At 44.2% G+C, this 27355-nt stretch overlaps 1 protein-coding gene across 1 annotated transcript in view; it reads right to left on the reverse strand.

Annotated features, from left to right (window-relative positions):
- The window catches only part of LOC120939591 (acyl-CoA dehydrogenase family member 11-like), a 92873-nt gene extending 72614 nt beyond the window's left edge, over positions 1–20259 (reverse strand). The window contains exon 1 of the mRNA XM_040351986.1: positions 20116–20259. Within this exon, the coding sequence (XP_040207920.1) occupies positions 20116–20132 (17 nt within the window). The 5' untranslated portion in view covers positions 20133–20259. The remainder of the gene's footprint in view (positions 1–20115) is intronic.
- Between the last annotated feature and the right edge of the window lie 7096 nt (positions 20260–27355).

Genomic DNA, 27355 nt, shown 5'->3' on the forward strand with positions numbered 1-27355 from the left:
AATGTAAGGAGCATTCTTCCCACTGACCGCCAATGTAAGGAGCATTCTTCCCACTGATCACCAATGTAAGGGACATCCTTCCCACTGATCACCAATGTAAGGGACATCCTTCCCACTGACCACCAATGTAAGGGACATCCTTCCCACTGACCACCAATGTAAGGAGCATTCTTCCCACTGACCACCAATGAAGGGGACATTCTTCCCACTGATCACCAATGTAAGGAGCATTCTTCTCACTGATCACCAATGTAAGGAGCATTCTTCCCACTGATCACCAATGTAAGGGGCATCCTTCCCACTGACCACCAATGTAAGGAACATTCTTCCCACTGATCACCAATGTAAGGGACATCCTTCCCACTGACCACCAATGTAAGGGACATCCTTCCCACTGACCGCCAATGTAAGGAGCATTCTTCCCACTGACCACCAATGTAAGGAGCATTCTTCCCACTGACCGCCAATGTAAGGAGCATTCTTCCCACTGATCACCAATGTAAGGGACATCCTTCCCACTGATCACCAATGTAAGGGACATCCTTCCCACTGATCACCAATGTAAGGGACATCCTTCCCACTGACCACCAATGTAAGGGACATTCTTCCCACTGATCACCAATGTAAGGGACATCCTTCCCACTGATCACCAATGTAAGGGACATCCTTCCCACTGACCACCAATGTAAGGAACATTCTTCCCACTGATCACCAATGTAAGGGACATCCTTCCCACTGATCACCAATGTAAGGGACATCCTTCCCACTGATCACCAATGTAAGGGACATCCTTCCCACTGACCACCAATGTAAGGGACATTCTTCCCACTGATCACCAATGTAAGGGACATCCTTCCCACTGATCACCAATGTAAGGGACATCCTTCCCACTGACCACCAATGTAAGGGACATTCTTCATTATAGAGGACCAAAATTGACCCCTATCTTCACGATTGGTAATGATGGGATGTACCCAATATCAACGTCTTCTCCGCCTCCGCTTCTCCTCCTCTTCTTCCTCATGCACTGCTACTGCCGCAGCAGCAATGACAACTGCGGTGGCAGGAAAAGGAATTGCCTCACACCATGTATGTTTTCATTGGTTAATGCCAAAGTTGTGGCAAAGTCGAAGTTGTACTGATCCCAAATCGCGGCCGCAAAATCGCACGACTTTGAAGTCGTATAAATGTGAAAGGGGCCTAAATGTGAAAGGGGCCTTACTCCGAAAACCCCCTTTCTTTTTTGTCTTTTATACTTTTAGTTTTAAAAGGTGGAAGGTTTTTTTTATCTTAAAAGGGGTTGTAAAGCTCTCATCTCATTGACAGCAGCAGAAACCAGTTTTCCTTGGGGGCACCCAATGAAGGGGGAATAGCAACGACTGGGCACCCCAGAAGAGGAGGCAAAACCCTTGCACAGAGCAGGTAAGTATAACATGTTTGTTATTTTTATTTAAAATATTCCCCTAATATTTTATTGGTTACAAGTAGGCTACTTTCACACTGATCCACTGCAAAAATACAGAAACAAAAATGCATATCTAGATGTGATTTTAGCCGATTTGCGGTGTGTTTTTTAACCACTTAAGGACCGACCCACATACATTTACTGCACACACACACCATTCCCAAACTGCCCTAAAGATGCTGCTTGCAGGACTTTTTAGAACGTCCCGCAAGCACACTGCCCCAGTGTGAAAAGTCACACTCAATGAATGGGGAGGCGATTTTCAGGCGTCAGAGGCCATTTCTAGTGCAAAAATGCCTGAAAACTGCATCAGCCTACGAAAACTCATAGGGAACACAGTTAACCCCCTTTGATTGCCCCTTGTTAACCCCTTCCCTGTCAGTGTCATTTATACAGTATCAGTGCAGTTTTTTTTTTTAGCACTGATCACTGTATCGGTGTCACTGGTCCCCAAAAAGTGTCACCAAGTGTCAGATTTGTCTGCAGTAATGTCGCAGTCCCACTTAAAATCACTGATCGCCAACATTCTTAGTAAAAACATAAAAAAAAAAAAAAAAAGGAAGAATAAAAACGTCCCTAAATCTATCCCATAGTTTGTAGACGCTATAACTTTTGCGCAAACCAATCAATATACGCCTTTTGGGTTTTTTTTTCTTACCAAAAAATGCAGCAGAATACAAATTGGCCTAAATTGAAGAAATGTGTTTTGTTAGTTTTTTTTCAAAATAGTCCGTCTTTTTTTTTTGTTAATAGTAAAAAAAAAAAAAAAAAGTGAAAATACAACCAAAAGAAAGCTCCATTTGTAAAAAAAAAAAAGAAGGGGATATCCTCCAAAATGTGGTAAGCAGGATTTTTTAACACTGCAACGGAAGCTGTGTGAGGTACGTCAGAAGTCCTTCCTCCTTGCCCCGCCGCCGGGCCAGAGAGAAAGCGCAGCGCGCTTCGTGCATGTGCAGTAGGGAACCAGCTGTAGAGCCGCAAGGCATCACTGCCGGTTTCCCTTACCGGCTATGGTGGCGGCAGCACCACAGAGCTGATGAAAACATTGGCTGCGGTGCCAACATCGCTGGATTCCAGGACAGGTAAGTGTCCCATTAACAAAAGTCAGCAGCTGCAGTATGTAGCGGGGGCGGAACACCGCTTTAAGCCAAAGTTGTTAGTATAAGACTGGAAACAGTAGCAAACACACCATTTTTCTCTAGGCTTTTCCTAATGCAAGTCTGTGCTTTATTACTGGTCTAAAACATTAAGAGTTATTTCCTACTTTGCTCTATTTTATTCAAAACATAATCGAGTTGAGCTGAGACATGAGTATGTGCCCAGCCTTTATAGTAGGAAGTTCCACATATTTTTCACACATGTTGTAAACACATATTTGGGTCATAATAAAAATGCTGACTGCAAAATTCCTTGTCAATATATATTACACTGTCCCTGAGTAGACTTTTTGAAGCATAAGTGAAACAATATTTAGAAGTACCACCCTCTAGCTATCCTGAGTGTGCTGCACTAAAGTGTTAAAGGTGACGCCTTTCCTATAGAAAACATTTACTTTGCTACCTTCTACAAGACATTGGCATCTCTAGTGAACAGTTTGAGGAAGGATGTTCAGGCAAAGGTGTCCAATCAGCATCATCCATATAAAGAGACGCCATGTGACAAGTCACCAGCAGTGAGTCAGTTAAAGCGACGCAATGCCAAATTGCAAAAACTGGTCGGGTCCTTTAGCTGCCTAAAGGTCCGGGTCTTAAGTGGTTAAGCTAGTGCATTGTTGGTTCACGAACCTTTTCCTTCAATTTCCCTTCTAAATGTTTTTTTTGCCTTTGAATTTCTCACTTCCTGTTCCTCCTCAGTAAGCTTGCCCCCATCATCCGAGCTGTTCTGGCTGGGGGTTAGTCAGCGTGTTTGCCCCCTCCCTTGGGACTACATCCCTGAGGGGGAGACGCTGTGTTCATCCCCGCAGGGATGTAGTCCCAAGGGAGACCCACCCGTCTTCCTGCCACACATATGAGTTACATGGCCAGCCAGAGGTAATGACTTAAAAAATATTAAAGCCTTTGATTATCCTCAACTCTTTCTGGTTAGCTCTACTGCAAAACCTCCGCCTGGACCTACTTCTACACATGCCATCCCCTCCTCAGTCAATCATGAATACCGGTGCCGGGCTCATCTACTTTAACTGCCAAGTCTCTACCAACCCACCACTGGCTTTTTATTAAAAAACACAAGAATATTACACAAAACAACTTACAAAACTATTCAGAACACTACATCGCCAACTTCCTCTTAAAATATTAACAAAATCATCAACTTTGCCTCTCCCAAGACCTTCTGCTCTCTAGCTCCCTTGTCACCTTCTCCATGCTCACCTCCAGGACTTTTCCAAAGCCTCTTCCATTGTCTGGAACTCCCTACCTCAACCTTTCCAAAAATCTCTTACTTTGTCCGCCTTTAGGGGATACCCGATATCTCACCAGGCAAGCCTATCCTGCCCCTGGCTAGCAACTAAACTTTACCTTTTCTGAACTAAGACAACGGGGACTTATTGGTGATTTATACTCTTCTCTACAAAGAACAGCTGGAACTAAAAAACAAGATGGCGTATGGATCTAGAGACTCTTAGTTATGAGGGGTGGGAGCAAGCTTTGAAGAATTTAGAGTATCCTTACAGTCCTCATCACAGTGTCTGTCCCAGATATTTATTATCCATAGATCTCACTACACTCCCTTAAAATTATATTTTTGGGGTAAACAAACTACATAAAATTGCCCAATGTTTGCTAATAAAACAGCTAAACTTATACATATGCTGTGGCAATGTGCCAAATTGCATCGCTACTGGGAGTGTGTATTTGATACTCTAAATACTCTGGGCCAGATTCACAGAAGAGATACGACGGCGTATCTCCTGATACACCGTCTTGTCGTATCTATGCGGCTGATTCATAGAATCAGTTCCGCATAGATAGCCCTAAGATCCGACAGGTGTAATTGACTTACACCGTCGGATCTTAGGATGCAATACTTCGGCCGCCGCTGGGTGGAGTTCGCGTCGTTTTCCAGCGTCGGGTATGCAAATGAGGTTTTACGGCGATCGTTACGTCGTCGCAAGTCTTTTTTTCCCGTCGCAAAGTTAGTCATGTTTTTTCATGCCTTAACTTTACACAGCCCATGTTAAAGTATGGCCGTCTTTCCCGCGTCAAATTTTAATTTTTTTTTTTCAGCGCAAGTATGTTACGCACGTCGCGATTCACAAACACGTCGGGCCGCCGTAATTTCGCGCAAAGCACCTCGGGAAAATTGCGAACAGAGCATGCACAGAACATCCGGCGCGGGAGCGCGCCTAATTTAAATGGTACACGCCCCATTTGAATTGGGCGGGCTTGCGCCGGACGGCTTTACGTTACACCGCCGCAAGTTTACAGGTAAGTTCTTTGAGGATCAGGCACTTACGCTGAAAACTTGCGGCGGTGTAACGTAAAGACGATACGTTACGCCGCCAGAGTTTTTTGTGAATCTGGCCCTTTATGTTCTGCACAGGTGAAGTTTAACCCAAAAATAGCATTGCTAGGGATTGTACCTGAAGACACTCTCCTGGTCCAAATGCATGTAATGTGGTTAACAACTAAGGCTCCATTCACACTAAAGTGTTTTTAGGTGCATTTTGCAGAAAAGCAGGGAAATTTTTTAACATGGGTTCCTATGGAACATGTTCACATCAATGCTTTTTTGTGCCTCTGCGTTTTTGGAAAGGGTCGGGGACTTTTTTTCCCGCAAAAAGCAGCGCTTTGCATGTAATAGAATTCAATGGACCCGCATCCAAAACGCAAGTACCGCGTTTTTACCGCGATATGCGTATTAAATTTATTTTTAACCTGTTTATAGCTGGTTGTTAAAAGGAAATGTAAAAAATTAAAATTGATGGCAAAAAAAACACAAAACGCAAATAGCGGTAAAATCGCACGTCAAAAAACGCAGCAAGCACCGCAAAAACGCTCAAAAGCAACATGCATAGGTGTGAATCGAGCCTTAAGGACCGGCTCACGTACATATATACGTCGGCACTTTAAAGATGAATATCTCGGTAACATCAGCAGCTGCTGCCACAACCGACATGTCCATCTTTTCTGTGGCCGGTCCTGTAAACGATAATGGTGGTCTTCGCGGCGGATTCGCCGCAAGATCACCATTATTGGCGGCGGGAGAGGGCCCGCGCCCTCCGCTTCTTACCGGAGCCGTCGGTAGTGGCGGAGGCAATCGGGTCCTTCTTGCTACTTGCCATGGATACGAGTATGGGCACGATTGCCCCCACCCATCTCCATAGCATAGCAGGGTGGAAGCAACGTCAAAACGACACTTCCGTCGATGCTTCTTAAATGCACATTTTTCTGTTGTAATTTTTTCAAATGACAATTTTTTTTTTTTATTATTGCATTTCAGTCTAAATATGAGATCTGGGGTCTTTTTGACCCCCGGTCTCATATTTAAGAGGACCTGCCATGCTTTTTTCTATTACAAGGGATGTTTATATTCCTTGTAATAGGAAAAAAAGTGACCCACTTTTATTTTATTTTTTTAAAACCGTGTAAAAAAAAAAAAAAAAAAAATCAAGTAAAATAAATAAGAAAACCCCCCCCAAATTTTTTTTAAAGCGCCCGTCCCGACAAGCTTGCGCGCAGAAGCGAACACATATGAAAACGGCGTTCAAACCGCACAAGTGAGGTATCGTCGCAATCGTTAGAGCGAGAGCAATAATTCTAGCCTTAGACCTCCTCTAACTCAAAAGATGCAACCTATAGAATTTTTTAAACGTCGCCTATGGAGATTTTTAAGGGTAAAAGTTTGACGCCATTCCACGAGCGGGCGCAATTTTGAAGCCTGACATGTTGGGTATCATTTTACTAGGCGTAACATAATCTTTCACATTATAAAAAAAAATTGGGCTAACTTTACTGTTGTCTTATTTTTTTTTATTCAAACACTGATTTTTTTTTTTCCAAAAAAAGTGCGCTTGTAAAACCGCTGCACAAATACGGTGTGACAAAAGTTTTGCAATGACCGCCATTTTATTCCATCACTGCTCTAGGCTGTTAGGAAAAAAATATATAATGTTTGGGGGTTCTACAAACCTCTGCGGTTTTTATTTTTTGCGCTATAAACAAAAATAGAGCGACAATTTTGAAAAAAAATTCAATATTTTTTTACTTTTTGCTATAATAAATATCCCCCAAAAATATATAAATATATTCTTCTACATATTTATGGTAAAAAAAAAAAAAAAAAAAAAAAATATCGCAATAAGCGTTTATCGGTTGGTTTGCGCAAAATGTATAGCGATTACAAAATAGGGGATAGTTTTATTGCATTTTTATTATTTTTATTTTTTTTACTACTAATGGCGGCGATCAGCGATTTATTTATTTTAATTTTTTTTTTTTTTTTTTTTATTTATTTTTTTTTATTATTTTTTTTTTTTTTTTCGTGACTGCGACATAATGGAGGACACTTCGGACATCTTTGACACATTTTTGGGACCATTGTCATTTTCACAGCAAAAAATGCATTTCAAATGCATTGTTTACTGTGAAAATGACAGTTGCAGTTTGGGAGTTAACCACAAGGGGGCGCTGATGGGGTTATGTATGACCTCATCTGTGTTTCTAACTGTAGGGGGCGGGGCTGTAGGTGTGACGTCATCAATTGTGATTCCCTATATAAGGTCCCGCGGTCACGCGCCTGCGACCCCACAGCTGGGCTTAAAGGGCAATGTACAGGTACGTTGATGTGCCCAGCCGTGCCATTCTGCCGACGTATATCGGCGTGAAGGGGTCCTTAAGTGGTTAAAGGAACCTATTTAGAAAATAATAATAAAAAAAAAAAAAAAAAAAAAAAAAAACTTTACAATCCCTTTAATGCCCACTCACAGCACATATGCATCCATGTTTTCTCGCTGTGCTCTCCCAGCACAATGACCAAGCTGTCACAGAGACAATGCAGTCAGATAACATGTGCTAGTAGGAACCAATGGCAGCTCCCATTTATTTTGTCATCAAGGACCCAGAATTGCAGGGATGTAAAATTTTTGGTCTGTGATAACTAATGCTATGCACAAGATTCTTTTAAACACTTCTTTAACCACTTAACCCCCGGACCATTTTGCTGGTCAACGACCGGGCCACTTTTTGCGATTCGGCACTGCGTCGCTTTAACTGACAATTGCACGGTCGTGCGACATGGCTCCCAAACAAAATTGGCGTCCAACTGCGACATAATGGTGGACACTTCGGACAATTTTGAAACATTTTTGGGACCATTGTCATTTTCACAGCAAAAAAATGCATTGTTTACTGTGGAAATGACAGTTGCAGTTTGGGAGTTAACCACTAGGGGGCGCTGAAGGAGTTATGTTTCACCTAATGTGTGTTTACAACTGTGGGGGGGGGGGGGTGGCTGTAGGAGTGACGTCATCGATTGTGTCCCCCTATAAAAAGGGATGACACGATCGATGCAGCCACCACAGTGAAGAATGGGGAAGCCGTGTTAACACGCGGCTCTCCCCGTTCTTCAGCTCCGGGGACCGATCGCAGGACCCCAGCGGCGATCCGGTCCGTGGGTCCCGCAGTCCTGACTGTAGGTCTGACTGTATGGTTATGATTTGGGTGAACAGTTAGGGAGAACGGTAAATCCATGTCTCAGCCACCCATGTGAAAGAGCCCTTAGGCCGCTATCACTCTTGGCGTTTCCTGAACATGTGACAAAGCCCACAATAAACAAGCATTTTGCAGTGCATTTCAGAAATGCACTGCAAATTACACATTAATTGTTAATAGCACCCCAAATATAGTTAGCAGACCTAAGTTTTGTAATGTGGCAAACTTGCAAAGCTGCACACAGAAAAGGTTCCAGAGCTTCTATGCTGCAGTTGTCACAAGCAAGGCATGTCTTATGTGCAAAAAAGAAAAAGATGAAGGGGGGAGTTTTAGAACATGGAAAATGCAGAGACTCTACTGCTCCAAAAATCGTTTCACAGTTGGCAATACGTGGAACCGATTCCCCTGCAGAGCAGCTCGTGGGATAAAGCCATAGAGCTGCATAGGGATCCACAAGAGTCATAAGGAAGTAAAGCCAGCCCTCCTGCTCGACAAGTGTCTGAGCCCCCCTTTTGAAATGGAGTCTAGGCCCAGTACAGGAGGGCCAACTGTACTGCCCTATTAGCTGGCCTCCTGGCTTACCAATTCTTAGAAGCGATTACTTTCCTTTTTTAAGCTTTCTTTCTTTTATTTTGATCTGGTGATCCAGCCAGCAATCTGTTGGTTTTCAGAAGAACAAGCTCTTCAGCAGAATGCATCACTTTACATGGATGAGACAAACCACTTCAAATTGGCAGGGGTGAGTAACGTTATCAGCTTTTATTTTTTATTAAAAAAAACCTGTATCCCTAAAAAAAGGGAAAAAAATAAATAAATAAAAGTTTGTTGCAACACATTATAAAAATGTGAGCTGGAATTTGGCTTCAGTTTGTTAGTTTATCTAAATCTGCTAATACATGTACAATGCTGTTGTCTGCTGTGCCTCCTGTGCTTCATCCAGAGTTGTTTCTCACTAATACAGGGGATGTATTACTGGCCAGATCCCCAGGGGAAAAAGCCAAAGAAATTAAAACTGATGCAGCCACCACATCTAATGATTGGTAAGCTGCAATATAATACATTTTTGGTTTTGAGTGCAATAATCGCTTTGATTCAGCACAATTGGCGATAGTACTTTACTTCATCCTAATTTTCACAGTATAATCATGTGCACATAAACAAAGTCTGTGAGAGTGAAACATTTGGGAATAATGGTTTACTACAATAAACAGTTGCAAGCTAGTTGTGGTAATATAGTTTGGATTTCCCCAGACTGTTTACTTCTTGCATAAGTAGCATAATAAAGTTAAATAGCTTTTGTAATTAAAAACACTCTGTTCCCACGTCATATTTAAAAAAAGAAGGATTATCGTAAAAAACAAAAAACGGAAAAAAAAAAAAGGGAGGAAAAAGAAGGATTACACCAGAATATAAACATTGTTTTTTTCAATCACAAAAATAAGGAGTCTTGACATTACATGGTTATATAGTGTTATCTTCATGATCCTCCCCTATACAGTAGACCACCGCAAAGTCGCAATTCAGAGTTTGCGGCTTTTTACCTTAGAGTCTTACAAAAAATTGTTTGTGGAAACCCCCAGACCAGCATTCCTGCATAATAACAGTTTACCACGTGTGGCTCGTGTTTCCCAACTGCAGGAAGAACATCCCCTTGGACGGTAACATCAGTGATGAGAGAGCACAGAAATTGTACCAGCAGTTCGCTATAGGAGACAATGCAGAAAGTACAGAAGAACCGCAACCAGGACCATCAACCGCACCAAAGCCTGAAGATTTTCAAGCCAATAAGGGATGGAGGAAATTTGGGGGCATATTTAGGGCTTAGACTATACAAATAAGCATTTATACTCATTTATTGACCCCACTCAAAATGTTCAGTTTTTCACAATTCTGTGGGTGTTTAAGGCAATTTCCGGTGGTTGACTGTAGTTACATATACTCATAAGAACATATCACCACTGTATTGTAATGAACTTACATTCTGCTTACCTCCCTCAACAGACCTCAACCTTATAGAACAGCACCATTAAAGCAGTTGCAAAGGCCATTTTTTTTTTTTTTTTTTTATTAAAACTACAAATATGGTATACTTACGTGCTCTGTGCAATAGTATTGCACAGAGAAGCCCATATCTTTTTCTTCTGGGGTCCCCCCGCTGGAGCACTTGGCTCCTCCTCTTCTCTGTGTGCCATCATAGGAAGCCCCTTTCTTTGGTGGCACACCTGTAGGCTTGCTCCTGAGCCAGGCTGTGTGCATCCATGGACACGCACGACTCAACCCCCAGCCCCCCACTCCCTCCTGACAGGATTTGACTGACAGCAACAGGAGCCATTGGCTCCCAATGCGGTCTCTGAGCCTGTTGCGGAGAGAGACCAGTGCCTCAGCAGATAGGCACAGTGCTGGATCGATATAAGACTCAGGTAAATATAAAAGGCGGTGAATGCATCGAGGTAAAAAATGTCTAGCCTTTAACCGGCTCACGCCGATAAACGGTGGCAGAATGGCACCACTGCACGAATCACTGTACCCATACGGCTTTTGTGGCAGTGACAATTGGATTTGTTACAGAATCAGGTCCAGGCCAATGATTTATGGCCTGGACCTGCTGATTGGTTCTGACTAATGAAATGCTTCCCCTGCCTGCAAGTGTAAACACAGTCAGGGGAAGTGATGTCATCTCCCCTCGTGGAATTCTTTTTGGTTCCAGAGAGAGAGAGAGAGCGCGAGAACAAACTGAGTTTCACCAAGACTATGCTAACACCTTTCACATTTCACCTCCCGATCGCCCCACCCCCAGTTAACCCCTTCACTCCCTGTCACAGTGTCACCAAGTGCAGTTTTCAAATTTTTCACTGATCACTGTACTGGTGTCATTTGTGATTCTAATAAGCGTTAGGGCAGTTAGTAGTAGGCCCAGGTAGCTTTAGGGTACCCCTCTAGTAAAAGGTTTAACCCCCTGATTGCCCCCAGTTAATCTGTTCACCCTCTGTCACCAGTGTAACTAATATAGTGCACAGATCTATATTCTGATCACTGCATTAGTGTCACAGGTTAGCCAGTTAGATGGTTAGTGTCACCGTCAGTCTTTTATAGTGTCAGGGTACCCACACATATCACCCAATAAAAAGGTATTAACCCCGATTGCTGCCTAGTTAACTCTTTCACCCCCCCTCCCCCCGTAATCATCATACTAGTGTCATGGCTGATGCTGGTTGGTTAGTTTTATAGCGTCAGGGTACCCGCCGTATATTACTTAATAAAAGGTTTAACCCCCTGATCAGGGTCAGTGTCAATCCCAGGCAGCGTCCGATTAGTGCCAGTAGTGCCAACACCGACGCATGCACCATACACCTCCCTTACTAGTATAGTGTCTGAACGGATCAATATTTTTGATCTCATCAGATCTATACTAGCGTCTCCAGTAGTTTAGGGTTCCAAAAAATGCAGAGTTTGCGGGAACAGCCCAGATACCTGCTAGCACCTGCGTTTAGTCCCTTAGCCCACCCAAGTGCAGTACCAATCGATCACTTACAAAAAAATACACACACACACACACACACACACAAACTGCAGCGAGTGAGGCCCGATCCCTGTGAACGCTAACAGTTTTTTTGGTAGCAATTGAAGCAGGCTCTGACAATCAGGTGCTCTTTTTGACTGTGAGTCGCACTAGCTATACCTATAAATTTAGAGGCCAAAATGTCCACACAGAGGTACACTAGTGAAGAGGCCTAGACGTTGCTAAACATGACAGATGAGAATGATGAGGAAGTCACCCATCTGTCAGATTGAGGCTCAGTCTACGAACCAGTAGACAGCAGCGGCACCCTGACAGATAGCTTGACGACAAAAGTAGTGGTCCCTGCTAAGGTCATGTGTACCCGACCCTGTTCTTCTGTTGGGGTGCAAGAACCACAGGGCTCTCGTATGGAGCAGAGAGACAGTACTAGTGCCGCTCATCCTTCTGGTGAACTGGCAAGCACCAGCGGCCTAGCATATCCTGGTTGTACATCCAGCACTGCTGTATCACGTGGTGACATGGCGAGTTTCATAAGTGCAGTTCAAGCTGGTGCGGTGGCTAGCACAAGTAGTGTCCTGCAGTCACCAAGACAAAGACAGGCCAGTCAAGCCCATAGTGCCTTTACTGCAGAATAGGTCAATACTAATTGGAAGCCCACCACTGCTGCAGCACCCATACTTCCCCCATTCACTGGCCAACCCGGAATTCAGGTGGAAACAGTTGATTTTACGTCACTTTATATTCGCAGTTTTTCACGGAAGATCTCTATAGAAAGAAATTTGCATACTGGTCAATTCATCGCCGCTAATCCCCATTTGACCCTTGCCAGTGAATGGAAACCTATTACAGTTTCCGAATTAAGACCTTTCTGGACCTATCCCTCCTCATGGGCATAACTAAAAAAAAAGCGAGTTGCGGTCATATTGGTCCACTGACCCAATTCACCATATGCCGTGTTCTCTGCTTGCACGACCAGGACATGATACGAGCAGATCTTGCAGCATTTTAATGACAATAAACTCTGTTGTCCTCGGCTCCACAAAATTCGGCCCCTTGTAAACCACTTCAACCAACAGTTCGCAGCCTTGTTTACCCACGATCAAATTGTCTGCATTGATGAATCCCTGATTAAGTTTTCTGGCCGTTTGTCTTTCAAACAGTATCTTCCCAGCAAGTGTGCCAGATATGGGGTCAAGATGTATAAGCTCTGTGACAGGGAAACAGGCTATACATATAGTTTTATCGTTTGCGAGGGAAGAGATAGTCACGTGGAGCCTGAGAACTGCCCAGACTACATAGGGAGCGCGCTGGCAAGATTGTTTGGGACTTGGTGTCACCCTAATTGTATGTGTACAATTATTATTACACAAACGTGACACTTTTTGATTGTGGAATTGGCGCATGTGGCACTGTGTGATCTAATCGCCGGGGCTTCCCTCAACGGCTTGTAGAACCCCGACTTAGACTGGGGGAAAGAGCCTGCTTGAGAAGTAATAATATGCTTGCAGTGAAGTGGAGGGATAATCTGAATGTTTTCGTTTTTGTCCTTCCTTCACACAGATACGACAGTCCTAATTCCAACTACGACTGGTGTTGTAGAGAAACCCTTCTGTGTCCATGAATACAACCTTTATATGGTAGGGGTGGACCTCAACAACCAGTTGATGGCGCCGTACTTAATTGCTCGTAAGGCCAGACACTGGTACAAAAAAAGTGTCTGTATACCCATTTTACTTGGCTCTGTGGAACGCTTATGTGCTATACAAAGCGTCAGGACGAACCGGATCCTTCCTAAAATTCCAGGAAGAGCTCATCACAGCCCTTCTGTTTCCAGACGGTGCTGTGCCCCAACTTCACAATGCAAATGCAGTGCATTTTCCCTATGTCCTCCCTGGTACCCTTACCCAACAATCACCCCAAAGAAGATGTCGCGTCTGCAGAAAACGTGGATATAGGCGTGACACCCGCTATTATTGTCCCTCCTGTCCTGGCCGACCTGGTCTTTGCATTGGTTTTTGATATCTGCACTGTTTTTTGCACTTGTATTTCACTTTAACACATGCCTGTGCATTATCATGTTATCTGCATCATTGCACATTTGCATTGTTTTATATGCATTTTTGTTGTCTGCACTATTGTACATTAATCACATTGAATTGCACATTGACACACAACATTCACACATGGGGTCATTTTTTTGTATAACTTAGCGCTGCACTTTATTATTTGTAATGTTATTATAGATGCCACCAATGTTAGTTCTGTTCACATTGTGTTAATTTATAGATGGTATGTTGTTGTACATGTTGTAAGGCATTAGTGAACAGTTGTGCAATAAAAAAAAAAAAAAAGGAGGAGCATGTGTATCCGTTTGTGAGCTTTGTCTCATTTAAGAGACAGTGCACTTTATCACTTTCACTTTCTCTTCTGGAATTCAGGGAGTTGCAGCAGTCTCTCACAATCGGCTAAGCGCACCCCATTATAAAAATAAAATCCATTCACCCAGCTGCCTGTGCCCCCCTGCTGGTCTGGGCTTTGTACAGTAGGAGTGGTAGTAGCCCCTTATCCACACCCCTTTTTTTTTTTTCGGTCAAGTGTAAATCACACCCTCACTCAACGAAAAACACAGCATGTTTTCAGGGACATGAAACCACATGCTGCCACAGCACCATGCAGCTGCATTTTTAAACAAAAAGGTCAGAGACTTTTTTTGCAGGTACAGCAGCCTATTCAACAGAATAGGCTGCTATGCCCGAGCAAGCGCAGCATGCAGGATATGCTACAGTGTGAACCTAGGCTAATGCATGGGTATGCATATTTTGAGCATCTGTGTTTTAACCACTTAAAGTGGTGTTCTGCCCAAAAAAAAAATATATATATTTAAAAGCCAGCAGCTACACATACTGCAGCTGCTGACTTTTAATAATAGGATACTTACCTGTCCTGGAGTCCAGCGATGTCAGCACCCGCAGCTGATGTTTCCATCAGCTGTCGGGTGCTGCCGCCACCATTGCGGGTGTGGGAACCTGGCAGTGTAGCCTTTTGGCTTTACGCCGGGAATCCTACTTGCCATGCAAGAGCCCCCTCTCCTCTCTCCTATTAGCAAGGAGGGAGCCCCGTGGTGATGTCACGGCACCGCGTCCCGGACTGCCAGAAGTGGGAAAGGATACCTATCAAAGGTATCCCCCTCCCCCGAAAGGTGCCACTTTTGGGTGGAACTCCGCTTTATGGACCGAGCCCCTTTCTGAGACTTGTTGTTTACAAGTTAAAAACATTTTTTTGCTAGAAAATTTCTTAGCGCCCCCAAACATTATATATTTTTTTCTAACACCCTAGAGAATAAAATGGCCGTTGTTGCAATACTTTGTCACACGGTATCTGCGCAGCGGTCTTACAAGAGCACATTTTTTTGGGAAAAAAAAAAAAAAAATTCTCTCTCAGTTTAGGCCGATATGTATTCTTCTACATTTTTTTTTTTTTTTTACCAAAAATAAACGCAATACGAGTATATTGATTGGTTTGCACAAAAAGTTATAGCGTCTACAAAATAGGGGATAGATTTATGGCATTTTTTTTTTATTAGTAATGGCAGTGATCTGCAATTTTTATCATGACTGCGACATTATGGTGGACACATCGGACACTATTTTGGGACCATTGTCATTTATACAGAGATCAGTGCTATAAAAATGCACTGATTATTGTGTAAATGACACTAGCAGGAAGGGGTTAAACACTAGGGGGCGATGAAGGGGTTAAGTGTGTCCTAGGGAGTGATTTTAACTGTGGGGGGCTACCAGTGTCATGACAGCGATCACTGCTCCCGATAACAGGGAGCAGTAGATTCCTGCCATGACACTAGGCAGAACAGTGAAATGCCTTTTTTACATAGGCATCTCCCCGTTCAGCCGCTTTGTGAGACAATCATGGGCACCCGGCGGACATAGAGTCCGCGGTACTCGCGGGCACATGGCGGCAAATTCAAAGCAACATACAGGTACGTTGCTTTGTGCAGCCGTGCCATTCTGCCGAAGTATATGTACATGCGGCAAGTGGTTAACAGGCCAAGGGAGGATGTGTAAATGGAGAAGAGAAGGGGTCTGAGGACAGAACCTTGGAGGTACCCCTACAGAAAGAGGAAGTGGAGAGGAGAAAACAGAGTTATAGGTCACACTGAAAGAGTGCCATGATAGGTAGGAGGAGAGCCAGGAGAGAGCAAAGACTTAAAGGCCAAGAGAGTGGAGTTTTTTTTGAAGAGGATGGGATGGTCAACAGTACCAAAGGCTGCAGAGAGGTTCAGTAGTTAGAGTATGGAGTAATGGCCATTGGTTTTAGCAGTTAGTAGGTCATTGGTGCGCTTCAGTAGGTGCAGTTTCAGTGGAGTGTAGCAAGCAGAAGCCAGACTGTAAGGGGTCAAGAAGGTTGTTGTCAGTGAGGTAGGAGCTAAGACGGTTGTAGACTAAGCTTTATAAAAGTTTTAATGCAAACGGGAGCAAGGAGATGGGTCTTAAAGCGGAGGTCTGACATGGAAAAATTGGCTGTACGCAGAGCATACCGCCATCCTGCCCTGTGCTATAAAGCACATACTCCGTCTTAATGAAATAACCCATCTTTAAACTAAATAGATTCACTAACCATCCATTCCCTGCCATACATTCAAGTCAAGAGACCATCACGCCAGCTGTTCTCATCCATTGCTCCCAGTCATCACTGCCCTAGGAGCAGCCTGCTGTTTATAGGGTCAACATCAGTAACAAAAGGTGTGGCTTCACAAAACAGCCAGACATGTTGTATACTTTCAAGAGAACCAATCACAGACATGTAATTCAAACAATGCTAGTAGTGGTGTGTGCAAACGGCTGGGGGCAGTGACCATGCTCTGTGAGAGACAAAGGAATCAGACAGCATGGTCACTGCACAAAGCCGTGTGCAAACCAAACCAAAGCCAATGTTGCAAACCATACCAAATCATGGATCAGATAACCATAATTTTCGTATAGTTATGCTACAGTTTCAATGTACGCAGATCTGTCCACTCTGAGTCATTTAATGCAGTCGACAAGAAGTGGCCAGTCCCTTGCTGAGGCATAAATGAACGTCCCTAAAAGGAGCTTGCAAATCTGCTGTGTCCATGAAAAGGTGTTTGCACCAATGGCCTTCCACCAACGTCTGTATGTGTGAATACGCTCACTTGAGCGCATTAAAGCAAAATCGACACTGGTGGGGGACATCTGACAACATACATTTATAGAAATTTCCACATCTGACAACATACATTTATAGAAATTTCCACAACAGGTCCACCCTAAAAAAAAAAAAAAAAAATGTATACTTACCAGAAATGGCTGTTGCTAGGCAGATCGTCCTAATCTACCACTTCCTCTTCTGCAGTGGTCTTCTCTCTTCTCCTCCTCGCGCTGCCATTCACAAAGTGCCATGCGACTCGTGCATGCGCAGTAGGAAACAGGCAGTGAAGCCGCAAGACTTCACTGCCTGTTTCCCTTAGGCCCCTTTCACACTGGGGCGGGAGCCGCAGTGGCGGCATAGCACAGCTAAGAATAGCGGCGCTATACCGTCGGATTCGGCCGATAAAGGGTTAATACCGCCTGCAATGCGCCTCTGCAGAGGCGCATTGCGGGCGGTATTGCCGCGGTTTCCCATTGTTTTAAATGGGAAGGAGCGGTATACATACCGCCCCTCTCATCACTCCAAAGATGCTGCTGGCAGGAGATTTTTTTCTCTCCTGCCAGCACATCGCCTCAGTGTGAAAGCCCTCCGGCTTTCAGGCGGTATAGCAGCGCTATTTTTAGCGCTGTACCGCCTGAAAAACTCCTCAGTGTGAAAGGGGTCTTAGTGAGGATGGTGGCGCCGGGACCCGGTCTAAGGGACGGATCGGCCTCGGGAGGCCGACATTGCGGGCAACCTGTACAGGAAAGTGTGCTTATTAAAAGTCAGCAGCTACAGTGTTTGTAGCTGCTGACTTTTTTTTTTTTTTTACCGCCGGACCTCCACTTTAAGTTGTTCAGGCTGGTGGGATCCAGCGAGGGCTTTTAAAAAATGGGGGTGATCAGGGTATGTTCTAGAGCAGTGGTCTCCAAACTGAGTCCCTTTGCTGGCACTATTCCTCCCACTGATACAAGACACTACCATGCCATCTGACATGGAAAATGGAGCACCTTTTCTCCTACCGACACAAATAATGAGGGCTCTATTCTTCCCTAGGATACCAACAATGGGGAACTACCGCCGCCCCAAATACCAAATGTGGGGATGTTTACTCCCACTGATGCTAGGACAATTTCTACTCCTGCTGGCCAAAATGAAGGACAATAAATCGGCCCTTTGTTTAAAATGTTTGGAGATCCCTGTTCTAGAGGGAAGGTGCCAGTAGAGAGGGAAAGATTGAAGATTTGAGTGAGGGAGCATAATATAGAAGAAGGCGACTGTAGATGTGTCTGACCTCTTGGTAAATGTCTTCTATCCATATGTACACTCTACTGTGTTGGACTATCTGCCATATAAAAAATATTTGTGATCCCCAATTGAACTATACACTATATTACCAAAAGTATTGGGACACCTGCCTTTACACGCAAATGAACTTTAATGGCGTCTTAGTCTGTACGGTTCAATATTGAGTTGGCCCACCCTTTGCAGCTATAACAGCTTCAACTCCTCTGGGAAGGCTGTCCACAAGGTTTAGGAGTGTCTATGGGAATGTTTGACCATTCTTCCAGAAGCCCATTTGTGGAGTCAGGCACTGATGTGGACAATGAGGGCCTGGCTTGCAGTCTCCGCTCTAATTCATCCCAAAGGTTTTCTATCAGGTTGAGGTCAGGACTCTGTGCAGGCCAGTCAATTTCCTGCACCCCAAACTCGCCCTTCCATGTCTTTATGTGCCTTTCTTTGTGCACTGGTGTAAAACATTTGGTGGAAGGGGAAATATGGAGTGGGATGGTTTTTCAGGGGTTGGGTTTGGCCCCTTAGTTCCAGTAAAAGGAACTCTTTAGGCGTCAGCATGCCAAGACATTTTGGACAATTTCATGCTCCCAACTTTGTGGGAATTGTTTGGGGGATGGCCTGTTCCAACATGACTGCACACAGGTCTGTCGGAACCCAACAGGCAAAGCAAGCATTTGCCTGGGGCCCCAGCAGGGAGGGCCCTTGCCGCACCGCTGCGTCCTCCTGCAGTCCGTTCGGCCGTGTACCATAACCGCACGGTACAGGAGAATCAGGTTCCTGTTCCCGGCCGGACTGACAGGAAGTGCACACACTGAGTGTTCACTTCCTTTCAGTCCGGCCCCGGGAACAGCAAACTGAATCTCCTGTACCGCGCGGTTATGGTAAGCCGAACCCCCCCCCCCCCCGCGCTTCTCAACTTGAAATGTCACTGCACAGAGTCCTGACCTCAACCTGATAGACCACCTTTGGGATGAATTAGAGCGGAGACTTCGAGCCAGGCCTTCTCACCCAACATCAGTGTCTGACCTCACAAATGCGCTTCTGGAAGGCAGGCGACCCAATACTTTTGGTAATATAGTGTATTTCGCCCCCTCCGTTTAGATTGTAAGCTCCATGAGCAAGGCCCTTCTATATTGAACTGTATTGCAATTGTCTCCCTCTACATTGTAAAGCGCTGCGTAAACGGTTGGCTCTATATAAATCCTGTATAATAATTATTCTCAGGTAGGAAAGCACATAATTATAAATGGATCCAACATTTAAAGGGGTGGTTCCCCCTTAAAAACGACTTTTTAAGGCTCTTATTATTTTTTTCCTGCTGTACATACCTTAGTACAGCATATTCACCCGTGCATCCGGGTTGCGAGTCCCGCGGGAGTGGGTGTTCCTCACATGCTGGTGATTGACGTTTTGCCCAAAAACGAGCTCCCCCCCGTCGCGTAAGCCGCGTCACGGTTGGCGAAAGGAGCCAAACGGCGAGTCGGCGCTATACTGCGCATGCTCATCGCCGTTCGGCTCCTTTCGCCAATCGTGACGCGGCTTACGCGACGGGGGGGAGAGCTCGTTTTTGGGCAAAACGTCAATCACCAGCATGTGAGGAACACCCACTCCCGCGGGACTCGCAACCCGGATGCACGGGTGAATATGCTGTACTAAGGTATGTACAGCATTAAAAAAAAATAATAAGAGCCTTAATCGTGATGGAATGTGGGGGGGCAGTGGAATAAGAAAAAGTCGTTTTTAAGGGGGAACCACCGCTTTAAGAAACACTGAGTGGAGTTCAATTAATGATCTGTATTAGAGGCCAACACAATGTTGTGCACTTGACTTTATCTTCCCCAGTCTTTGACCTGTGAGGTCAATCAGTAAACTTGCCTTATATTTGCTACAAATGTAATATAATATATAACACATCATACAATGAAAACATTGCTGGTGACGTTCTAACATTCGACGCTAATCACAAACCCGACACCCACAGCCCGGCTCCTTCCGCCTCCCCCCAAAATGCGGGTTACCCTTTTCTAGACGACATTGCAGATCGCCAAGTTCAACTCTTTCTACACACAGGTCACGTGAGCAGCCGAGGGCGGAGTCCAGCTCGGTGCTTCGCCATGCTCCGATTCGCTGCAGACGATCACGCTTCTGGATGTTTTTTTTTTCCCTTACGTGACATTTGTAGTGGGAGAGGCTTGCGAGCCTGGTGCGCTCTGATTGGTGGAAATCGGATCACTCGACATATGGGTGGCTGGGCGGGAAAGCGAGTGAGTCGTCAAATGAGGCGAGAATGTGTGATGACACGCTGTGAGGTAATAGTAATGTTATGTCTAGTGCAATGGGAAAATGAGGTGTCAGCTCTGTGTGGGAAGCGGTGTGATATTACATCACTTGGTTTCGTGTGTGGCTTAACGTGCCATGGAAGTCAATAGCTCCATAACTGACATGTATATAAAATGAAGAAATATAGTAAAAATAAAAACTATTACGATAAAGCAATTCAGTTTTACTTTTCTAATTGTATAAAATGCTTTGAGTATTTGACTGTACCAGGCACTGCTTTCAACAGCCTGATAAACGCAGTTACCTCTGTAGTAGAGTGTTGTCACCTTGTTAAAGCGGTTGTAAACCCACATGAAAAAAAAAAAAAAAATTTCCTCCTGTAAGGGAAAAGTCATAATGAGCTAATATGCACCGCATATTAGCTCATTATGAAATACTTACCTCGGAACGAGGTGCGTATCACTTACCTGGTTCACGCCGAGCGAGATTTCATCTTGCCTCGGCGTGCCTTCCGGGTATCGCCGCTCCAGCGCTGTGATTGGCTGGAGCGGCGATGACGTCACTCCCGCGCGTGTGCGCGGGAGATTTAAAACTCGGCAAGGTCCGGCGGCTGCCGGTCCTTTCGCCGTAGATCCCCCCCTGCGCATGCGGAGCATTGCGAGGGGAATATCTCCTAAACCGTGCAGGTTTAGGAGATATTCTCCTTACCTACAGGTAAGCCTTGTTATAGGCTTACCTGTAGGTAAAAGTACAAAAAGTGGGTTTACAACCACTTTAAACATTGTTCCGTCATGCAGGCAGAATGTAGCAGCCATGAAAGGGAACAAAATCCAAACATTATCCTTCCTGCCTTCCATGTAGGGTTGCCACCTGTTCGGGATTCATACAGACAGTCCGGGTTTTGAATCATGTGTCCGGGTTTCAGTCCCCTTGAAACCCAGACACATTTTTTCAGACATTAATGTAGTTCGAAACAGAGCCTGACAGGAGGGTGAGAGGGCACTATGTACACTGCATTACCATACCTCCCAACTTTTTGAGATGGGAATGAGGGACACCTATCAGCAAAAGTATGCAGGTATAGGACACACCCCTTGCCACGCCTTCTTAAAGGATAATTTTACAAAAAAAAAACAAGGATTGGTTAAACCCACAAATCTTTTACCACTTCTGTTCCTTTATATTGGCTTTTGAAATTTACAAATGCAGCAATTTAGGAATCAGATGAAATGTTTAGCACTGGAAAAAACACTTTTTGATAGATAAAAAGTGCATTTTGAATACATCTATATAGATCAGACCAAAATGCGGGACAAATGAGAAGGAATGAGGGACATTGTTCAGAATGAGGGACAGAGGGACATTGTTCAGAATGAGGGACAGAGGGACATTGTTCAGAATGAGGGACAGTCCCTCGAAATCATGGACAGTTGGGAGGTATGCATTACATTTCTCTTTGGAGCACCCAAAGGTCCCAGGTCCTATAGAGCAGGGGTCTCCAAACTTTCTAAACAAAGGGCCAGTTTATTGTCTTTCAGGCTTTATGGGGACCGGACCGCACCAAGGTCTGTTTGGCGACTCCGGCTGGCGTTACGGTTCGCTGCATTTGGCTCTGCTTTTTTGCTTGAACGTGGGGTAGGTACGGTTTTTGTGTCAGTCTTTCACAATGGTTATTTTTCCACACACTTGATCGCTGTTTGTTCATTTACTCTTTGAGATTGTAGCCATATTTTGTTACATTCATTCATTGATAACATTTTGAACTAATGTCTCCATATGTATTTTCTATTAGATTCACAAAATGTATTGATTGACTCATATCCCTGAGGAAGGCAACGCTTTGCCGAAACATGTCAGGAATTTCTGTAACATGTTTTGTCAAGGTTGCCCTTCATACTTTAGACGTGGTACACGCTCTGCGGGTGTACCTGTCTGCTACGGCTCCATTTCGGAGGTCTGACTCACTTTTTGTGTCTGTGTCTGGTACACAAAAGGGCCTGGCGGTCTCGTAGGCTACCATTTCTCGGTGGATCAGGCAGACCACCATACAGGCCTATGCTCTTAAGGGGCGGGCGCCCTCCTTTCCGGTCACAACACATTCAACCAGGGCAATTGGTGCTTCCTGGGCTTTCCGACATCAAGCGTCTGTCTCACAGGTGTGCAAGGCGACGAGTTGGTCCCCCATTCACACTTTTTCCAAATTTTACAAGGTTGATGTGAGTGCATCTTCTGATTCTTCCTTCAGCCGCAAGGTTTTGCAGGCGGCTGTTTAAAGTTGCACCTCCTCCGTTGAGGAGCTCTGCTTGTTTGGGGTGAAGTTTTTACTGATACTGTTCCCACCCCTCGTTTTTTGACACTGCTTGGGGAGGTCCCACTTGTCAAGACTTGAGAAGGCTGTGTTCGTCCATAGACGATGAGAGAAAATAGGATTTTTGTACTCCCCGTAAAATACATGGACGGACACAGCCCCCACCCCTCCTTTTTAGATTTGTACTCCTTGTTACGAACTGAGGCTGTGTGCTGCGGTGGGGGGGGGGGGGGGGTTGTGTCCGGTTCAACTCTGTTAAAGCAACATATATTTAAATATCTAGTCCTCTCCTGTGAACAGGAACATAACCCACTTGTCAAGACTTGAGAAGGCTGTGTCCGTCCATGGACGACAGAGAAAAGTATTTTACGGTGAGTACAAAAAATCCTACTTTTACAATCACTTTAACTAATCTGAAAGTTTTATTTAAAAAAAAATCTACCAAAACATCCCATTTACTTACTGGAATTTGTGATCAAGTGACAGACTGGGTCGTAGGACTTCCCTCTTCTGGGGGCCCCTGCCGACACTTTTGGTTCCTCATCTTCTTGGTGCAACCCCATAGGAAGGGGCTTTCTATTGGGGCGGACCTGTGGGCTTGTTCCTGAGAGCTTCTATAGACACACAGCCTGGCTCGGGTCGGCCCCATCTTCCTCCTCACTGTATTTGTTAGACATAAGCAAGAACCAATGCTTCCCAATGCTGCCTCTTTCATGTGAATGCAGGGAGAGAGCCACTACAGATGGGCACAGCTCTGGATCGAGTGAGGATAAGTATTTCAAATCTTTTTACCTTAATACAGGGAATACATTAAAGTAAAAAATGTCATGTGTTAAAGTGGTTGTAAGCCCTTAAGCCTCGTACACACGATAGGTTAACCGATGAAGCTGACTGATGGTCCGTCACGCCTACACACCATAGGTTAAATAACCAATCGTGTCAGAACGCGGTGACGTAAAACACAACGACGTGCTGAAAAAAATGAAGTTCAATGCTTCCAAGCATGCGTCGACTTGATTATGAGCATGCGTGGATTTTTAACCGATGGTTGTGCCTACTAACGATCGGTTTTGACCTATCGGTTACCAATCCATAGGTTAATTTTAAAGAAAGTTGGCTTTTTTTTAACCTATGGTTAAATAACCTATGGGGCCCACACACGATCGGTTTTGACCGATGAAAACGGTCCTTCACAGACCACTTTAACCTACATGTAAGCCTTATCTGTAGGTGCAACAAATATCTCCTAAACCTACACGGTTTAGGAGATATTTGCAAAAGAAAGGCACCAATGTCCACAGCGCAGTGAGCGTATTGTTACTAACGGCGATCATGCCGTTAGTGGTGGCACCCGCGCATATGCTCCGGCCAGTCACAGCGCCGGAGCCACGATATGAGGAAGTGACTCGTGGAGAGATGGCGCCGACGGAGGAGGTGACCGAGCACCGATGCAGGGGCTTCGATCTCAGGTAAGTACTTCATAATGAGCTATTATGCCTTTGCCCTGCAGGGTGTTTTTTTTTTTTTTTTTAAAGAGGGTTTACTTTCTCTTTAACAATCACTCTACAGGGGAGTTGCTAGTGATACATTTGTTTTCCTTGCAAATGACCGGGTATTTGAAGTGAAGACTTTTTTTTATGGAAATACCTTTTTTCCTATACACTTCAATTTGTAATTTTTAATAGATAATTGTTTTCACACAATCTGGTTTTGTCTACATAATTTCCTACTTTAATGACTCATGTTTTATTCTAGACATCCTATATTAATAGTTTAAACATTGTTTAAAATAGCTATATTTAGACACCATGATACAACCATTATGCAATAGGAAGCTGTCCTAAGATTTGGTCAAGTTTTGCATGCTGACTCGCCCTATCCAACATGTAAGTTGTAGCAGTGTGTGGGTGTGGACCTATCCTAAATATGCTTAAAAACTGCAAGTGTATTGATTTTAATTGAATGAAAAATGACCTTCCTTGACTTATTGCTATCCTTTTCCAAATTCCCTACCCACATAAAACAACCCCTTTTATCTTTCACTGCAACTGTCAAGGTTAAGTCAGTACTCATTAATCATGTCTGTACATTTTATTGAGATACATTTTCCATTTTATTGCCGTTTCTTTTCAGTGAAAATTAGTAATGAAATGATCTGAATATCTAGCCAAGTAAGTCATCCAATTTTCCTTAAATAGTTGGCTGTTCTTAAAGTGACCCAATCCATTCCTGGGGCGATGTCAGCCAAGCGCACATGTTCATGGAAGCTGTTGCAAATGTTGAATGCTCTCTTTCTGCTGTCAAATTGATCTTCCAAGCCACGCACTGAGCATTTTAGGGAGATACTGACCTGAGTGAGTGAAAAACTTGTAAAGCGCAACACATGAGAACTGAATCGCCTCTGGGCGCTGTATCCATTTCATGGGTAAGGAACCCCTTGACCTCAGAAGAGATGGGTTTTAATCTTTCTCCTGAAGGCCAAGTGGTCCGACTCCAGTCGGATGGTAGTTGGTAGAGCATTCCACAGTCGAGGTCCCTGGACTGCAAATCTTCGATCTCCTTTGGACTTGTATCTGGCTTTGGGTATCTGGAGTAGGTTTTGATTGGTGGATCGCAGAATGCGATTGGGGTTATGGGCTTTTATTTTTTCGCATAGATATTGGGGGGCGTTTCCTTGAATACACTTATGTATTAGACAGAGTGCCTTGAAAGTGATTCTGTCTTTTACTGGCAACCAATGAAGGGAACTCAGTGAAGGTGAGATTGATTCCCATGGTTTTTTTCCGGTCACTAGTCTAGCGGCCGTATTTTGAACGACTTGCAGACGAGTGATTTGGTATTTGGGGAGACCGAGATAGAGGGTATTTGCATAGTCCAGTCTGGAATTGATGATTGTTCCCACCACGACAGCAATGTCCTCTTTCGGGATAAAGGGGGTGAGTCTGCGTAGTAGGCGCAGCAGATGGTGCGATCCGCTGACTACTGACCCTATTTGTGCATCCATTGTCATGTAGGTGTCAAAAATGACTCCGAGACTTTTGACTTTGGTGCTAGGGGTGATAGGTTTACCCAGAATGGGCGGGGGGATCCATGTTGACGCGGGGTGATTTTTTCGATTGGCGTGAAACAGGAGAAGTTCTGTTTTCGAGCCGTTGAGTTTGAGATAACTGTTTGTCATCCAGTTATCTATTAGAGTGAGGCATTTCTCTAGTCCAAGAGAATAATCCTTTTTGTTGCAGATGTGGAAATACAGTTGTGTGTCGTCTGCATAGGAGTGGTAAAGTAACTTCTGGTTACTGATGATTTCAAAGAGAGGGCGGAGATAGATATTGAACAATACGGGTGACAAGGAGGACTCCGCATGACACCGTACTTTTTCCGGAAGTGAAAGGTCCCAGTTTCACTATTTGTGATCGGTTTTCCAAGAAGGAGGAGAACCAGGGTAAAACACCTTCAGCGACTCCGGCTACTTCAGCTAGCCTAGCCAGTAGTAATCCGTGGTCTACAGTGTCAAAAGCCGCGCTTAGGTCCAGCAGTATCAGGAGACAAGATTCTCCTTCGTCTGCGGCCTCTAGAACGTCGTCCCATATTTTGAGCAACGCCGTTTCTGTTCCGTGACACGGACGGAAGCCTGATTGAAACGGGTCGAGTAATTTATGGGTGTCTAAATGCAGTTGTAGCTGTTGTACAACTTCTTTCTCCATTACCTTGGAGAAAACATTTAGAGCTGTTATGGGCCTCCGGTTATTTGGGTCTTTGGGGTCGAGGGTAGTTTTTTTTAGGATTGGTTTTATTGTACCTTGTTTCAGCAAGGTGGGCACTATGCCCTCCTTGAATGATTGATTTATAAGCTGCGTGATAGCTGGTGCCAGTGTATCGGCACTTTCTTTCAGCAGTTTAGTGGGGATAATGTCATTGGGTGCTGTGCTATTTTGTATCGTCCCGATTATGTTTTTTGTGGCATTAATGGAAATGGGTTTAACCTCTTGACCACTGGGCACTTAAACCCCCTTCCTGACCAGACCAATTTTCAGCTTTTGGTGCTCTCACAATTTGAATCACAATTACTCAGTCATACAACATTGTACCCATTTGAAATTGTTGTCCTTTTTTTTCACACAAATAGGGCTTTCTTTTGGTGGTATTTGATCACCTCTGGGTTTTTTATTTTTTGCGCTATAAAAGAAAAACGACTGAAAATTCTGTAAAAAAAAAAAAAAAAATCTAGTTTCTGTCATATTAGCAGGTTATTTCTCACACACAGCATATGCATACCACAAATTACACCCCAAAACACATTCTGCTATTCCTCCCGAGTATGGCGATGCCACATGTGTGAGACTTTTACACAGCGTGGCCACATACAGAGGCCCAACCAGCAGGGAGCACCATCAGGCATTCTGGAACACCCAGACCAGTTCTGACATTCCTCTCCTACATGTAAAAATCATCATTTATTTGCTAGAAAATTACATAGAACCCCAAAACATTATATATGTTTTTTTAGCAAAGACCCTAGAGAATACAATGGCGGCCGTTACAACTTTTTATCGCGCGCGTTATTTTCGCAGAAATTTTTTGAACGCGTGTTTTAAAAAAAAAACAGTTATGTGCTTAAAAAAAAAAAAAAAAACAGTAAAGTTAGCCCAATTTTTTTTCATAATGTGAAA

This window comes from Rana temporaria, chromosome 1 (genome assembly GCF_905171775.1).
Source record: "Rana temporaria chromosome 1, aRanTem1.1, whole genome shotgun sequence".
Taxonomy (NCBI): Eukaryota; Metazoa; Chordata; class Amphibia; order Anura; family Ranidae; genus Rana; species Rana temporaria.